The sequence below is a fragment of the Mirounga leonina genome, unplaced genomic scaffold, assembly GCF_011800145.1.
Source record: "Mirounga leonina isolate KUSES-001 unplaced genomic scaffold, KU_Mleo_1.0 Mir_91, whole genome shotgun sequence".
NCBI lineage: Eukaryota > Metazoa > Chordata > Mammalia > Carnivora > Phocidae > Mirounga > Mirounga leonina.
The window spans coordinates 19,505,569-19,520,063 of NW_023270839.1; the positions used below are offsets into that span (position 1 = coordinate 19,505,569).

Genomic DNA, 14,495 nt, shown 5'->3' on the forward strand with positions numbered 1-14,495 from the left:
TTGGTTATTTCTGGGATTACTTCCCTGGATGTTTGTTGTTCCTGTGGTGGGAGATATTGGGTCCTAAGCATGAACTTTCCAAGGTTGACAGCCAGATATTTGGAGATGGCAAATGGAGGTCCAAAGGTTTTTCAGAGTAAAGTAGTTGTTTTACTGTTTCAGCCAGAACTCTGACTTTCTGAAGAATTAAAATGACAAGGATACATTTTAGATTTTGTGGTGGGGTCCTGGGGTCACTCTCGATTAAGAGGGGCGGCCTTTATCTGGGGATGTAATTTAAAGAAGGGACTTCTCTGAAAACATGCCTAAGACACAGATCAAGTGCCATGTCTGCTATGAAGATTTCTCTAACTCCCCAGCCCATAATCATTTTCCCTTCTCAAATATATTTATATCCACCCTTCATTCATATTTTACTATGTACTAGTATTGAACTTTTTACTAACTGCGTGGTCTGTCTCTTCAACCATATTGTAAGCTCATTTTGAACCAAGACAATGTTTTAAATGTCTTTCAAATCTCTCTCAGTGTCCCCTGCAGTGGTAGGGCCCTTTTAGGAATTTAATAAATATTTGCTTCCCAAGGTGAAGAGAAATCTATTTCTGAGACCTGCTTGTGTCAAGACTAGTTTCTTTCAGAATATTGATTCTTCTTTCTCTCATTGGGTGTGGCATAGGTTTCATTTGGCCTTGTTTGTGTTTACTTGCATTTTAAACCTTCTGTTGTTTCTTTCTCTTCCTGTTCCTTGGGGACTGTTTAAAATTTCCATGGTAGTTAGTGTATGTGTACATTTACAGTATGAATGAATATGGGAAATAAATCTCTCTATATTTCACCTTATAATATGGAGAAGCCAAGTAGGAAATCTAGTTTCATCTGTCAAATACAGGCTGTTGCCTGTTTCCTTTGGATAAATCTGCTACAAAAGACCAGGGATGGTATCTGGTCCTTACTTGGACTAGGATCCAAATGATGATTAACTTCTGGCCAGGCTTAAAATGGAAATGGACCATCTGTAAACATTTATGTTGGGTAGAGACCCAAAGATGAATGACCTGCAGTGGGATTGAAGAACTAGCCCAGAATTTACCTGACATTTATGAAGAGAGGACAATGTTTCCTGACACTTTGTGGGGTTGTTTTGGCAAACATGACACAGATGAGGCTTTTTTCCCCCCTTCCTAGACACCTTGCTTGCACTTTGGGTAGCGCCTGCCAGGTGGACAGCAGAGCCTGGGCTGTGGCTTAGATAGACTTGGATACCTGTTGGGTGGGGCTGTAGCATGCCTTTCCACTTGGAAAATTAAAGAGAAATTTTAAAATAAAAAAAATTAAGAATTGTAACAAGTTAAAAAAATGAAAAACTAGGTTTAGTTTAGTATTCTAAAGAAATCATATTCAAGTATTCTTAATTACTGTATGTCAGAATTTAAGACCTAGATGGGACATTCAGTATTATCTAGGAATAGAACAAAAGTCTGAAAGAGTAAGCTATATGCCAAAATGTTAACAGTGGTTATCTCTAGATAGTGGGATTGTTTTTGTTTATCAGCACTTTCTGGTTTTTTTTCCTATTTTTTTTTTTAATTTTTATTTATTTGACAGAGAGAGACACAGCGAGAGAGGGAACACAAGCAGGGGGAGTGGGAGAGGGAGAAGCAGGCCTCCCGTTGAGCAGGGAGCCTGATGTGGGGCTCGATCCCAGGACCCTGGGATCATGACCTGAGCCGAAGGCAGACGCTTAATGACTGAGCCACCCAGGCGCCCCTTTTTTCCTATTTTTAATACATTATTTATATAATAAAAATAATTTTCACAGTTGATACTCAAATGTTGTTCCTGTCAGTAAAGATGATATCTATTACTGCATTAAATAGCAGTTTTACTAAAAGGGAAAAAGTTTTCTAGTTGAATCCTTTTATTTTAACAATGGATTTATAGATCAAGAGAAGTAATATTTAATATTAAACAAAATACATAGTAGAATTTAAAGCCATTTTCTCATAAATATTCCTTTAGATAATTAAAAACTAATAAGAATTTCTTTTCTGTGTGAAATCTTACTTTATAATAGCAACTTCATTTTATAATAGAAACGTGTGGGTCAAATCTACACATTTCCAGTTACAAAATGAATAAGTAATGATGATGTAATTGACAGCATGGTGACTGTAGTTAATAATACTGTATTGCATATTTGAAAGCAGCTAGGGGAGTGGATCTTGAAAGTTCTTATCATGGTAAAAAAAATTGGTTGCTATGTATGCTGATGTATATTAACGATTTGAGGTGATCATTTTGGAATATATGTAAATATCAGATTGAATCATTATGTTGTATACATGAAACTAATATAGTGTTATGTCAAATATACCTCAATAGAAAACAGAAGCCAGAAAAAAAAAATATATATATATATGAAGACTTTCTGTGGAAAAGTATTAAGGGCCAAGAACTTAATATATTTTGTTGGATAGGAACTTCCTGTAAATGACATGATTTTCATATTTATAGGTGGGAAATAATAATCCCTAGGCTCCAGCAAAAACCTTCAAGATGTGAAGAGTTTTAATGATTTATTACTTTAATGGTTTGTGAAGGATTTTTTTAAATTTATTAAATGCTTTTTATTTTGGACTGTAAATGTCTTACATAATTTTTTAAAGTTTAGTCACAAAAGAAAAACAAACAATCCCTTAAAATCTGAAAGTACATCTAAATGAAGGAGCCTAACTGCATATAAAGTATGTGGCATAACCACATAAAAAAACCCAATTACTTGAAGTGGCTTTAAAACACGGCATTTTGACTATACATCCCAAGTATTCTATGGATAATAAAAATGGAAATAAATGATAAACTGCATTCAGTAGTCATGTGATTAGTATTGATATTTGTATTAAATGACTATATTGCCATCATTAGGTACCATAATTTTCAGCATAAAAATGATACAGTATAAAATCAAGGAAGTTAATTAAAAATCCTACAATCTTAAAAATCAATCAGAAATAGCATTATGAATTCATGTTGTATTTTTCTTTTTTTAAAAAATTTATTATGTTATGTTAATCACCATACATTACATCATTAGTTTTTGATGTAGGGTTCATTTGATTCATTGTTTGCATATAACACCCAGTGCTCCATGCAGAACCTGCCCTCTTTAATACCCATCACCAGGCTAACCAATCCTCCCACCCCTCTCCCCTCTAGAACCCTCAGTTTGTTTTTCAGAGTCCATAGTCTCTCATGGTTCGTCTCCCCCTCCAGTTTCCCCCCCTTCATTCTTCCCCTCCTGCTATCTTCTTCTTCTTTTTTTTTTTTTTAACATATAATGTATTATTTGTTTCAGAGGTACAGGTCTGTGATTCAACAGTCTTACACAATCCACAGCACTCACCATAGCACATACCCTCCCCAGTGTCTGTCACCCAGCCACCCCATCCCTCCCACCCCCCACCACTCCAGCAACCCTCAGTTTGTTTCCTGAGATTAAGAATTCCTCATATCAGTGAGGTCATATGATACAGGTCTTTCTTTGACTTACTTCACTCAGCATAATAGGGTATTATGCTGAGTGAAGGGTTTTTTTGAAATAAATTTTTAGTAGGATAGAAAGTAGAAGTTTTTCAAAAGTCTATCTATGTGAAGTTGGGAAGTATTAACTATGGTATCTGTGTTCAGGTATCTATTTTCCAAAATAAGTACATAGCTCTTTTTAAAATTGATGAGGGTATCAGAAAGAAAGATGACTGAGTAGTCCTTATACAGAAAAATGGAAAAAATAAGGTGTAATAACAAGAAAAACTTTTATTTAATTAGTGCTCACTTTGTTCCAAGCATTGTTCTTTTTTTTTTTTTTTTAAAGATTTTATTTATTTATTTGACAAAGAGAGAGACAGTGAGAGCAGGAACACAAGCAGGGGGAGTGGGGGAGGGAGAAGCAGGCTTCCCGCCGAACAGGGAGCCCGATGTGGGACTCCATCCCAGGACCCTGGGATCATGACCTGAGCTGAAGGCAGACGCTTAACCAACGACTGAGCCACCCAGGCGCCCCCAAACATTGTTCTAAAGGCTTTACATATATTAGAACAGTTAATCCTCTCAAAAACCCAATGAGGTTTAGGTGCTTTTTTAAAATCCATTTCATAGGTGAGGAAACAGAGGTAAGGTCACTTGCCCAAGGAGCCAAGCTTTGAACCTAGAAAGTTCCAAAACATGTGTTCTTAATGATTAAACTATAGATAGCTGTTTAGAGGAAGAGAAATCATTTTAAGCACTTTCCCCAACTCCAGGCCCCATTAAGTTATATATTTTACATGAATACTCTCTCTTTAAGTAACAAGCTCCAGCCCTACTTTTCTATACAGTTACAAGTGTGGAGAGAGGATGGGTCAATAGATCCATAAATGGTATTAACCTTACGTCAACCTTTGGAGACAAACCATAAGAGACTTTTTTTTTTTTTAAGATTTTATTTATTTATTTGACAGAGAGAGAGAGAGCACAAGCCAGAGGAGTTGCAGGCAGAGGGAGAGGGAGAAGCAGACTCCCCACTGAGCAGAGAGCCTGACGCTGGGCTCCATTCCAGGACCCTGGGGTCATGACCTGAGCTGAAGGCAGATGCTTAACTGATAGTTAACTGCCCCCATAAGAGACTCTTAACTATAGGAAACAAACTGAGTGTTGCTGGAAGGGAGGTGGGTGGGGGGATGGGGTAATGGGTAATAGGCATTAAGGAGGGCACGTGATGTAATGAGCACTGGGTGTTAATATGCAACGATGAATCATTGAACTCTACGTCTGAAACTAGTAATACACTGTATGTTAATTGAATTTCAATAAAATAAAATTAAAAAAAAGAAGTGTAAGTACAACTCTGGATTATTTTGTTTTTAAGTTTTTAATTCCAGTTTGTTGACATACAGTGTTATATTAGTTTCTGGTGTACAATATAGTGATTCATCAATTCCATACATCACTATTCTGGGTTATTGTATTTTAAATTTTTTAAAGTTTTCTTTAAGTAATTTCTTTTTTTTTTTTTTAAAGATTTTATTTATTTATTTGAGAGAGAGAATGAGAGAGAGCGAGTACATGAGAGGGGGAGGGTCAGAGGGAGAAGCAGACTCCCTGCTGAGCAGGGAGCCCGATGCGGGACTCGATCCCGGGACTCCAGGATCATGACCTGAGCCGAAGGCAGTCGCTTAACCAACTGAGCCACCCAGGCGCCCCTCTTTAAGTAATTTCTACACCCAATGTGGAGCTTGAACTCATGACCCCGAGATCTAGAGTCCTATGCTCTTCCGACTGAGCCTTGGGTTTTTAGTATTTTATTTATTTATTTGTCAGGAGAGAGAGAGAGAGCATGCGCACAAGCAGGGGGAGCTGCAGGCAGAGGGAGAAGCAGGCTCCCCGCGTAGCAAGGAGCCCAATGGGGGACTCGATCCCAGGACCCTAGGATCATTACCTGAGCTGAAGGCAGCTACTCAACCGACTGACCACCCAGGCATCCCACCTTGGGTTATTTTTAATCTAAAAATATTATAAAGTGTTTCAAACACACGTGACTATAAATTCCCTATAATTTCTCAAGAATCAATTCAGTTTCAGAAAAAAATTGCTAGGGGAAATTTATTCATTCAAATATATTTTAAAGTGCTTACTGTATGCTGGGCACAATGCTAGACATTATAAATTTTAAAATGATATGGTCCCTCAATCTGGTATGGGAAGGACTACATTGACATGTATTCTACTTTCATTGTGACAGGTTTTCCAGGATTTGGGGACTGAAGTATTGTCTGGTGCTGCTAAAGGCTACAACATATGCCTTTTTGCCTATGGGCAGACAGGCTCTGGGAAGACATACACCATGCTGGGGACCCCAGTGAGTATTGGTATTGGAATATGATCTCTTTCTATTGCTGCAGCAAGCCTGAATCTCACACTGTCCTTGTTACTGAGAGAAAGAATGCGAATTTAGTAGTCAACTTTAATAAGATTTAATGGGCTCTCTTCTGTATTAAGAATGGGTTTCTCAGCCCTTTAATTGAAAGGTGAACTTTGATTAATTAGCCCCTCTTTATTAAACCCTGAAGAACCTTAGAATTACATAACTCCCTTTGACAAAGCTGACCTTGTCAGTCCTGAATTTCTCATATCATTTCCAAGTTCATCACTTGAAGCTTTTTAAGACCTTTGGTGTGGACAAGCCCCAGACTGAATGTGAAGTGTTGCTTAGGGCTGTGCAGAAATGGGGCTATGTGTGTTAGATCTGAACTTTGGAAAGAAGCAGGAGAATCAGGTACTGGGATGGAGGTTTAAAAAGTGTGAAGGACTTTTTTTTTTTTTTTTTTAAGATTTTATTTATTTATTTGACAGAGACAGAGATAGTGAGAGCAGGAACACAAGCAGCGGGAGGGGGAGAGGGAGAAGCAGGCTTCCCCCCGAGGAGGGAGCCCGATGTGGGACTCGATCCCAGGACCCTGGGATCATGACCTGAGCCAAAGGCAGACGCTTAACGACTGAGCCACCCAGGCGCCCAAAAGTGTGAAGGACTTATGAGAGCCTTACTTTGTCATGGAATATTGGAAGGGTCGAGGTCCTTAATCATACCTCTTTGTTTTAGGTTTAGAAGTATCTTGGTGAGTTGAACTGGTGTGGCAGGTGGCAAATAATGCTACACAGGAGCATTCTCTGGGACACTTTTCCTCCTGAAAGATTATCCTTGCTACCTTGTGCTCAACTCATTGCTTACTATGTCCGTGTTTAGTGTGATTTTATATATTTGAAGTTAAAAGAAGAAAAGGCCCACTAAACCAGGGTATACAACCTTTAACCTATGTACAAGTTAGCAGTGGACCCAACATGAAAAAAGAAGCTGCTTTTCCCTAAATGTTTATTTTAAACACCATGTATTCTAGTTCTCCTGTGTGTATAAGGATAGAAAGGTTCTGGGAGGGACCAGAGTGGTAAATAGGTTTATCCAAGAAGGATATAACCTTTATTGTGTGAAAGCAGTTACCTGGGTTTGTTAGCTTCTCCTCTCTTCCTTCTTATGGTGATGATCTGCCTTTCAGCTGGTACTTTCCTCCCATGAGTGTCTCCCAAGAGTCAGGCAAATAGTCTTTTATATACCACCATGGAAACTGCCTAAAGTGAAGAGACTAGGGCAGGGAGCCAATGTGTCCACCCCTTGCCAACCTTGGTTTCTGGGTGTTGGGGGAGAGTTTTGCTGTAAATGAACAGTAATGTTTTTCTTTCTTCTGTTCTCCAGGCCTCTGTTGGGCTGACGCCACGGATATGTGAGGTATAGACTCTCTTTTGACTAGATCCTCTCAAAGTAGACCTTCTTTGTACACTCCCTTCAGTGAAACTCCAACCCTCTGGTTTGTGCAGGGTCTCTTCATCAGGGAGGAGGACTGTGCCCCACTGCCTTCCTCTCGTAGGATAAAAGTAAGGTAAGAACCTTTCAGGCTCTGGGGCCTAAAATATTTCCATTTCCACCTCAAATTCTAGCATGTTCAGCTGTCCTCTCTGTTTCAAGAGTCATCCAGAGGACTGGAGAAAAGCCACAGCAGGAATATATTTTGCAGTATAGGGAGATGAGAAACATACTTAGATCTTCGGGTTGCAGGAAACTTAATTCCTGTTCCTAGGCTTAAGAAACAGGTGTTTCCTGTGGACCAGCTTGCCCTGTCTGGTTTCCTTTTCTTCACTTTCCTTACAGTTTAATACTAGCGTTTGGAATTTCTCTTCCAGCTCCTGCTGGGTTGTTCTTTGGGTCAGTAGTTTCTAAGCTCTAGTTCTGAGACAGTGCTGTCTACTCCGATGTGAAGTTTCAACCAGTCTGTAGCGAAAATGTTGGTGCAAGGTTACCAATTGCCCAATTACCCTTAATTTTCTGTATTCTATTTTTTTGGAGTTCAGTGTCCTTTTTAAAAAACATGAGATGTAATTCACATACCATAAAATTCATGCTTTTGAAGTATACAGTTCAATGATTTTTTTTTATATTTACAAGGTTGTCCAATCATCCTTACTATATAATTCCAGAACATTTTCATCACCCCAAAAAGAATAAATGCCCTTTTTAAAAATTAAATGATAGTAAACAGTATTTATACATTTTTTAAGTTTGCAAAGTAAAAATTTGTAGGCCTGTATGTGTGTGTGTGTAAACATGTACATATATATTAAATGTTTTATTATCCATGAAATCTGGGAACCACTATCCTGAGAGACATCTGGGCTTCCTGTGTTCAAATCTGAGAAAGAAGGAGAAACAGTTTATAAGAGGAGTGTGCATAGAGTTCATCTGAGCTGGAGCCTTTTTTTTATGGCCGGTGGCTTCACAGGCAAACATCTGTGTTCTGATGAGGAAGACCTTTCTGTGAGAAGTTTGTTTTCTTATTTAACAAAATCTTTGCTGATTTTAATTAAGAATTGTAGCTATGTTATTATTTTAAAAAGGAATAAAATGCCAGCAGGTACCTATAAGATAGAGCATATCTTAAACAGAAGAATCCCAGTGTATAAAGCAGGTAAAATGAGAACTCTCCTACTTAAATTAGGGGTAGGGACCAGAATCTCTCATTTAGCTTTCCTTATTGCTTAGCAGTGGCCCTCGAGATGCCTTCACAGAACAGTAAGAGCTCAAAGATCATGTTTGAAAATCACTTAAGAAACAAGCCTGTAAATTCTGTGGTCTGGTGGCCTGATAAAGGTATAGGCTGGGGACAGCATACCCCAAAACTGTGCTGAAATAGCCTCTTGAAGGCTAAATTTGAATCAGGACTGGCATTGTAAACCTACAACTGTGAAGTGATGACAGCTGATGTGGCAACACAATTGTGCACACATGGAAAGAGACTCAAGGGGGAACCCTGACATGGTTAAGGTCTTAGAGTGTCAGAGGTAGAGCTAGATCAAGAATTAGGGCTTTCTGATTCTTGGCTTAGTGTTTTCCCCACTTTTTCCCAAATCTAACTATGTTGCCTTTTTTTAAAATGTAATTTTGGAAAGATGTCACCATTTTCCAAAATCTGATTATGTGCCTTGTTCTACGTGTCTCTAGTTTCCTGGAAATCTATAACGAACGAGTACGGGATCTGCTGAAGCAATCTGATCAAAAAAAGTCCTACACTCTGCGGGTCAGAGAGCATCCAGAGATGGGGCCCTATGTACAAGGTGAGCCACTGTGGTCCTGGAGGTCCGAGACCAAACTGAATTCTGGGAAGCTTTCCTAATGGTCACTGATTCATTCAACAAATGTAGAGTGAAACTTGCTATGTGCCATCTACTGTACTAGATGTTGGATAAGTAACAGTAAATAGAAAAGACAGTCCTGCCCTCACAGGCGGGCTTATAGTCTTATGGGGGTGAGGCAGAAAATAAACACTTAATTACAAGTTGTGATAAAGACTAACAAAAAAATTGATGTCATGATGGAAAAGAACAATGGGCCGTGTAGAGAGTCCATCTGCATGGCATGGGCAGGAAATGCTTCTCTGAGGAGATTCAGGAGCCAGTCATGTGAAGAATGGTGTAGCGAGGGAAGAGTGATTCTCTTCCCCTAAGAGCCCTGAGAGAAGGGCTGGGTGGTTTCAATGAGGCCAGTGTGTCTAAAGCATGGTGGATGAGGGGGAAAGGGGCATGGAATGAGGTGGGGTCTGTCGTTCCAGGCCCAGAGGGCCTGGACTGAGTTTCAGGTCAGCTAATCTCCTTTTCAGGGCAGTTTCACTGGTGGCGATAGGGAGATGAGGAGACGTCACAGTGCATGGGTCTGAGCTGCTTCCTTATTAAGTGCTGATATTTGGTGTTTGGTACCATCTGTCTTACTCTGTTAGACTAGGTCTTACTTTTTACCCTTTCAGGCCACTTATAAAGGCAACACATGAATTTTTTTTTTTTTTTTTTTTAAAGATTTTATTTATTTATTTGAGACAGAGAGAATGAGAGAGAGAGAGCACATGAGAGGGGGGAGGGTCAGAGGGAGAAGCAGACTCCCTGCCGAGCAGGGAGCCCGATGCGGGACTCGATCCAGGGACTCCAGGATCATGACCTGAGCCGAAGGCAGTCGCTTAACCAACTGAGCCACCCAGGCGCCCGGCAACACATGAATTTTATGCTCCTGTTCCTCTCACAAAGAGACGGACATGAAAGATCAAGGGCTGGTCTCTTCTTTATCAGGGCATGGCTAATGGAGTGTGTCAGTCACTGATTCTGCTACCTGTGTCTTTTCCCAAATGTTCCATCATAAACAGCAGCCTGGAAACAAACAAACAAAAAATACCATTTGCTTTGCTGGAAGCCAGTGGAGTTTACTTCATAAAACTCTGTGAATACACATTTCTGTGTAAAGCAGTACTTTGAGGGCAGACCAGGAGTTGATGCAGTAGTTTCAAAATTTCTTACCTTTGTATTTTATTTTATTTTAGTGTGTGTGTTTGTGTGGTAGGGGCAGTAACTAGAGGAGACGTCAGATGTAGTCCAAGTGTCCCCATTGCACAGAAGTTAAAACGAAGCTGCAAGAAGCTACAGTGTGTTCCCAAAGTCACACAGCTAGTTGGAGCAGGATTGGAACTGGGAACCTTGCCTAGGATAGGAAGAGATGAGTGGGGAGAATCCTGTACATCAAGGAGACCTGTGATCATAGATTCTTTGATTGGCATAGTACTTGAAACCTAGAGAAGGTGGAACTTATGCAAGGTCATTCAGCTTGAGTGATATACCCAAGGCCAATGATAGGAACCGGACTGAAATCTCAGGGCTCTTTTGGACCTTCATGGAGCAAACCCTTTTTGGGAGAGAAGATGGTTGGTAGGAAATAATTCTACCCAGCAAAAGGTCTCTTAGGTCCTTTGGGTTACATGTTTTTGAAAGTTGGTCTGGACTTTCTCAAATCATGACAAATATAGGTCAACAGTCCTCGAATTTCTTAGTGAAGGAGCCTTGAACTCAAGTAGTATAGAACCGTCCTTAGAAGCTAAGACCCTGAATAGTCACACTGAACTATTATTTCCATTACTACCTTCTGGTGGCATTGCAGCAAACTTTTTTTTTTAAAGATTTTATTTATGTATTTGAGAGAGAGAGCGTGCGCACATGCGAGCAGAGGGAGGGACAGAGGGAGAGGGAAAGAATCTCAAGTAGACTCCCTGCTGAGCATGGAGTCTGACATGAGGCTCTAACTTACAACCCTGAGATCATGTCCTGAGCTGAAATCAAGAATCAGATGCTTAACTGACTGAGCCACCCAGGCACCCCTACAGCAAACTTTTAGTTTTCTAAATGTTTGCTTTTTCATTCATTAATTTATATTATCTGCCTCCCTGCCTGTATCTTTGTGTATCCCTATCTTCAGGCTCATATATTCTGTGAATATGATTCCCAAGTGGAAAGTGGTTTTTGCTTTGAAACCAATTCTATGGGAATTTGTTGGGTACCTGCTAGATACCTATACTCTTCAGGGTGTCCCAGGAAATAATGGAGATATAAGAACTTACAGTTCTAGTTCAGATTTGTGAGCTAGAACTTGATAGTAGCCTAAATCAAAGGAAAGGAAGGGAGTAGCCTATTACTTTCCATTAAATAGTTTATTAATTAGATGACTGGTTGAAATCTGAAACATACATAGGCCTACCCAAAGCACACATAAAAGGCCAGTGATTACAGGGTCTTGGTGTTATTTAAGTGAAAACAAGATAGTACAGTGTTTTTGCCATGGCCTTTATCTTAACATAAAAGGATAGGTACAGAGTAGGAGGTGTTGGAGGTAGGTAATTGCATTGTCAAAAAAATTTTTTGGTATTTTCTGTGTGTTCAATCTGCATAAAAATTCTTTTCTTTTTAATTATTTGTTTTCTTTTTAATTCTTTTTTTTTTTTTTTTTTAAAGATTTTATTTATTTATTTGAGAGAGAGAGAATGAGAGACAGAGAGCACAAGCGAGAAGAAGATCAGAGGGAGAAGCAGACCCCCCACTGAGCAGGGAGCCCGATGTGGGACTCGATCCCGGGACTCCAGGATCATGACCTGAGCCGAAGGCAGTCGCTTAACCAACTGAGCCACCCAGGCGCCCTTCTTTTTAATTCTTAAACCTTTTTTTCCCCTTGCCTTTCTGCACTTACTAGGACCTCTGGTACCATATTAAATGAAAGTGCTAGCAGTATTTAGTCTTGTTTTCCAGGGCAAAGCTTTAACATTATCCCATTAAGTATGATGTTTGCAATAGCGTTTGTTTTTAACAAATATTCTCTATCACACACTTGTAAAAATGTCTGTAGCAAAGGATCAGGTTTTTTTTTTTTTTTTTTAAGATTTATTTATTTGAGAGATAGTGTGTGCATGTGTGCAAGTGGGGAAGGGGTAGAGGGAGAGAGAGAATCCTCAAGTACAATCCCCGCTGAGCGTGGAGCCTAATGTGGGACTTGATCCCAGGGCCCTGAGATCATGACCTGAGCTGAAATGAAGAGCTGGCCGCTTAACTGACTGTGCCACCCAGGTGCCCTGCAAAGGACCAGGTTTTTGTTTTGTTTTTTTTAATTCCAATCTATGGCAAACTAACACTTTGATAAAATAAAGATGAATTACTAGAAAAATGAAAAAGACATCCTAATTATAAACCCAAATTCTTTTTACAAGTTGAAAAGATATAAAATCACTCTGTCACATTGTTATAAAGGTTGCTAATACTCTCAATTTCTGTATCTATCTCATTATGTACCAATAATAGTTTGAGAACTGGCCTTAGTCTTTGGACCAGCTTTGAGAAACATTGCCATAGCAGACTAAGGGAATTCTCTTTTTCCTCTAGTTTTCTTTTTTTTTTTAAAGATTTTATTTATTTATTTGAGAGAGAGAGAGAGAGAGAGAAAGAAAGAGCACAAGCAGAGGGAGGTGCAGAGGGAGAGGGAGAAGCTGGCTCCTCTCTGAGCAGAGAGCCCAACATGACCTGAGCCAAAGGCAGATGCTTAACCGACTGAGCCACCTATGGGCCCCTTTCCCTAGTTTTCTAAGAGTTTTTGTTTTTTTAACACTGAAACAAATTAAACTTTTTAAAAAGTTGCAAGTACAATATAAAGAACTTTTTTCTTGAGCCATTTGAGAGTGAATTGCCAATCTAATGACCCATCTCGCCTGATTAATTTAGGGAATTTTCCCTCCATTCCTTCAAACGAGAATGTTCTCCTGTATACCTGTATAATTACAACACAACCACCCAAATCAGGAAATTAACTTTGGCATGTTACCACCATCTAATTCTTAGAGCCCATTTAAGTTTCCCTAATTGTCCCAATAATTGCCCATTTGAGAATCATGTGTTGCATGTTGTTAGGGCATCTCTCTGGTCTTCTTTGGTCTGTAAAGTTTCCTTGGTTTCTCTTTAATGTTCATGAAGTTGACAACCATCAAGTGGTGTACGGTTTTGGTTTGTCCCATTACTCATGATTTTCAAGATGATATCTGCCAGCCTTCTTCGCTCTAAAATTGCTATTTTCCTTTTGTAATCTTCATCTTATTTTCAGTTTATTTGTCAGTATAGATTCATGCTTATCTATTTTATTCAATTCTGTTACTGTGATTTTCTTTTATTTTGATGCTCAAATTATTCCAGATTTAGTCAGTGGAATCCCTTTCAAGTGCACTTCTGTGACATTTTGACAGATCACTGTTATTCTTTGAGCACGTCCTTCTTTTCTGGCACAAAGGTGTTCCAGGCTCATCTTCTACTTTCTTTGCCTCAGTCTTGGAATCAGCCATTTCTTTTTCTTTTTATTTGTCATACCTGTTCCTTTTTACTGGAGAATAGTATTTAGAAGCTAAAGCTAAGGTGTAGGTGCTAGGCATGCCTGTTATTATTGATGTTGCCACTTGTAGTCCCTCTGAGTGGACAGAGGTAATCTGTGCTCACACCAATACCTCTAATTGCAGTCCAACACAGCAGAGTTCATTCTCAATTTCTCCCTTTTCCTATGTGTAATTATTTTATTTTTAAAAAGATTTATATATTTGAGAGAGAGAGAGAGAACACAAGCGAAGGGAGGGGCAGAGGAAAAGGGAGCGAATCTTAGCAGACTCCCCTCTGAGCACAGAGCCCGATGTGGATCCCACGACAGTGCCTGAGCAGAAACCAAGAGTAGGATGCCCAACTGACTGAGCCACCCAGGCACCCCTGTAATCCCTTTATTTAACAGGGGAAATACTTCTTTGATCTGCCCTCCTACATGTAATCAGTCTCCTTGCCATTGCTCTCCTCTCTCTCATGTGGGTGCCTGCCTCGCCTGGCTGGGCTTCAGCACCCTCTGCCGGGCCCTATTACCACAGTTCCAGTACTCTGTGTGGGGCTACCTGTCTCTTAGCTCCCCACTATGCAGGTGCATTCTGTACCCCTCCTTTCACGCTCTTCATCCTGATCTGCATCACTGCAGCCCCTCACCCTCATGGTAGCCTACCTTGCTCTGTTCACCTTGATAACTTTAGGACTAA

The 14,495-nt window shown here is 39.7% G+C and overlaps 1 protein-coding gene across 7 annotated transcripts in view; it reads left to right on the forward strand.

Moving 5' to 3' along the window:
* Positions 1–14,495, forward strand: part of STARD9 (StAR related lipid transfer domain containing 9) — a 128,604-nt gene that overhangs the window by 51,596 nt on the left and 62,513 nt on the right. For all 7 annotated transcript variants that reach the window (XM_034993734.1, XM_034993735.1, XM_034993738.1 and 4 more), the window contains 4 exons: positions 5,777–5,893; positions 7,283–7,315; positions 7,405–7,466; positions 9,083–9,195. In XM_034993734.1, coding sequence (XP_034849625.1) covers positions 5,777–5,893; positions 7,283–7,315; positions 7,405–7,466; positions 9,083–9,195 — 325 coding nt within the window. The remainder of the gene's footprint in view (positions 1–5,776; positions 5,894–7,282; positions 7,316–7,404; positions 7,467–9,082; positions 9,196–14,495) is intronic.